Source organism: Crocodylus porosus, unplaced genomic scaffold (genome assembly GCF_001723895.1).
Source record: "Crocodylus porosus isolate Cpor-Errol unplaced genomic scaffold, CroPor_comp1, whole genome shotgun sequence".
Taxonomy (NCBI): Eukaryota; Metazoa; Chordata; order Crocodylia; family Crocodylidae; genus Crocodylus; species Crocodylus porosus.
In genome coordinates this window covers 26,273,903-26,276,920 of record NW_017728951.1, presented here as the reverse complement: position 1 = coordinate 26,276,920, position 3,018 = coordinate 26,273,903, and the positions used below count along the sequence as shown (strand labels likewise).

The window sequence follows — 3,018 nt, the reverse complement described above, 5'->3', positions numbered from 1 at the left end:
TGGCGTCTGTGAACAGCCGCCCGCCCCCTCTGTACACGGCGTGTGGGCGGAGCGCATCCAGCCCCCCTCTTTAGCAGGAGCCTGGCAGGCAGGAGCCTCGGGCTTTGTGTGAAGGTGACACTGCAGCACAGCAGATTGACAGAGCAATTGTGTTTGGCGCCTGTGGGGCCCTTCCCTCTGTGCGGAAATGCGGCCTTGCTTTGCACTTCCATTTTAATGAGCAGTAATGATACGCTGGCATCTGCATGTGCAGGTGGGGGGGTGATACCTCCCAGATGAAATGGCTTGAAGTGCAGCACCTGAACGGGAGGGACCAGGCTGGCTCCAGCTGGTCAGCCAGGGAGCCAAGTGGGACAGAGGACTTGCCAGCACTGCTGAGGGGGCTGTAGTACATGGTCAGTGGGTGACACGGGGGAGCAGTCTCCAGCCTGAAAGCAAGAAACACGTGCACGGGGGCTGGTAAGGACCTCAGAAATGTGCCGGCGGGGCATGGGGCAGAGCCATGGGGCTCACGGCTTTGGCACAATACAGAGACATAGCAACACAGGGCCCCCTCACTGTGCTTTCATCCTGCTGGGGACCTGCTTCCTTGCAGTACTAGTAGCACAAGGGGATCTGATCTGGGCCTTGGGTTTGGGTGAAGATCGTTGTTGCCTGGACTGCCCGGTTCAAAACCCTGGCTGCAGCATCAGTGGTCTCTGGCAAGGGACATGCATCCATCTGTCCAGCTTTTCTGCCCTGTTTTGTCTCTGCAAGAAGTCCGATGCCCAGGGCGTGCCAAGGAGGCCTTTCAGGTCCAATAATGCGCCCTTGTGTCTCGCAGCATGTGTGGAATTTGCATAGGCTGCGCTGGGGCCAGCGGGCTGTGTTGTCGCTGGGAACAAGGACTGAGTTCTTTTCCCTGCGTGCCTGCTTCCTGATGCCGCTCCAGAAGCTCTCTGCGTTCATGTAAGACATCTGATTTTTTTCTGTTTTTGCAGTTGGTACCATCGGGCTGGCTGTGCTGGGAGCCCCTGGCATGCACATAGCGATTGGGCCAGGCGGGTCTAGGCTACAGAGTAATTTAATTTCTCCTCCCCCTGAATCCAGCCATAATCATGGATGGAGGGCATGAATACCTTGTGCTGCTTCGTGTCTCCTGCTAGCATGTGAACACCAGCACTGGGCTCACTGCAGGCAGGGTCACAGGGCCTGTGGAGTCATTAATTCTTCTTAGGGACTTTCTTTGGCTCATAGTAGGTTACGGGTTTCAGGCAAAGGCCTCTGGCCTCCCGTTGTTGGGCCGTGCTGGCACTTGCACACACGTTACTAGCCCCATGCAATGGCATGTGACCACAGCCGGATGGATTGGCAGCTGGGACTGACCATCTTGGCCTGGAGCCCTTGGGCAGCACAACCCACCGAGAAACCGGGGAGGTGCCTCCTAGCCAGGAACATCCCGCACACAGTATTGGCCTCCTTGAGGCAAGCAGCTTATGAGGCTTTTGCCTCCTGCCAGAGGCTATGGGGACCTGGCCTCTTGCAGGCTGTTATCCTCCACTGTCCTCTCTAAATAACCTCTGCTGTGTCAGCAGTCCAGGACAGCAGGAGGTTTCCGCAGGGATTCTCACTAGACCTGGGTAGCAAACGCTGGCTGCAGGTCCAGGCTTCCGGTGATCCCAGCAGGTACCTTCCACTTGGATTTCAAAGGTGCATGTTATCTTGGCTGAGAAGCAATACCCAGGTCCTCCTGGCTTTTAGGGCAAAGGCACACAGTAGTCATTCAGCTGGTCACTGCGGCTCATGATAATGATGGTGAAAAACTATTTAGATGGGTAGCTCACCAGTGCATGCTTTGTTGTTTTTGCTCTATCTTCTCTATTAGCTGCTCTTTGTAATTACTGGATTACAGCTAAAGAGTGCATTGTCTGACTCCCTTGCTGCTGGATTGCCATGCTCCTGAATGCTGGCTGGCTGGGCTTCCAGCCTGAGCCTCCACAAAGTTCAAGCAGAGACTTGATGTCGTCTTGGACCTGACTCTGCCAGTGGTTTTCGCATATCAGACCCCTCACGGTTTTCAGTTCCTAAGTGGCCGAGTCTGCTTTGGAGGTATGACCCTGTCGCAAGGGATTGTTTCCCCTGTGTAAGAGAAAAGACAAGGAAGTAATAGGATTCACATTCTCTGCCTTGCTGTGTTTGGACCCGATTCAATGGACAGCCGCATATCCAACAACCAAGAAAGCAGGTTGGGCTGGAAGGCTGGACGGGGGGCTGGGGGCCGGGTGCCGGGCTTGCAAGGTGTGGGGGGCTAATTGCCTGAACTTGAGCTTGAGGCCCAGTGGGCTAGTGCAGTCCTTGCCACGTGGTGTTGAGCAGGCACAGAAAAGTCAGATCACCTCTGTCTGGCAACTGCTACTGGGATGATGGAAGGGGTGATGGCATGTCTTGCAATGAAAGCTTGTGGTGTGTTCCAGTTGCAAGGACTGGGCCAAAGCACTTAACGGGCCTATAGTCTGAGGTCAGTAATGCATGGGCTTAAGAGCAAACAAGGGAGGAAGAAATAAATTAAAGATGAGAGGAAATGGAAGAGAGTATAAAAAAAGCAAATGAGTTTACCAAAGGTAGCTGATCGCAGGGTGATTTGTAAGCTACCAGTGTGACGTACCCATGCATGAGAGAATGTGATCCAAGGGTGTGTTGGGTGAGAGGTACAATGGCAAATCCATATCGGAAACAAGGATGGTGACAGTTCAGCTCCGCTGGTGTACCGCAGACAGTACTGGCCACCAGTACTGAAGAAAGATGAACTCAAAGAGGAATGGGTGGGAGAAAGGCTGCTAGGGTGAGTGGGGAGCGGAGAACCCGTCTGACTGGTGCAGGCGATGCACCGGGCTCTGTTAGCGCAATGCAGTGAGTCTGAGAGGCGACATGTCTGGGAATACATCAGGGAGGGCAGGTCCTCTGTAAGGTTTCATAGATTTCATAGACATCAGGGCTGGAAGGGACCTCGGGAGATCATCGAGTCCAGCCCCCTGCCCA

At 54.3% G+C, this 3,018-nt stretch overlaps 1 protein-coding gene across 2 annotated transcripts in view; it reads left to right on the top strand.

Annotated features, from left to right (window-relative positions):
- Positions 1–869: 869 nt before the first annotated feature.
- Positions 870–3,018, top strand: part of ARHGAP19 (Rho GTPase activating protein 19) — a 17,769-nt gene continuing 15,620 nt past the window's right edge. The window contains exon 1 of one of the 2 annotated variants that reach the window (XM_019556267.1): positions 870–948. In XM_019556267.1, the coding sequence (XP_019411812.1) occupies positions 920–948 (29 nt within the window). In that variant the 5' untranslated portion in view covers positions 870–919. The remainder of the gene's footprint in view (positions 949–3,018) is intronic. The other variant, XM_019556268.1, reaches the window with a different exon arrangement.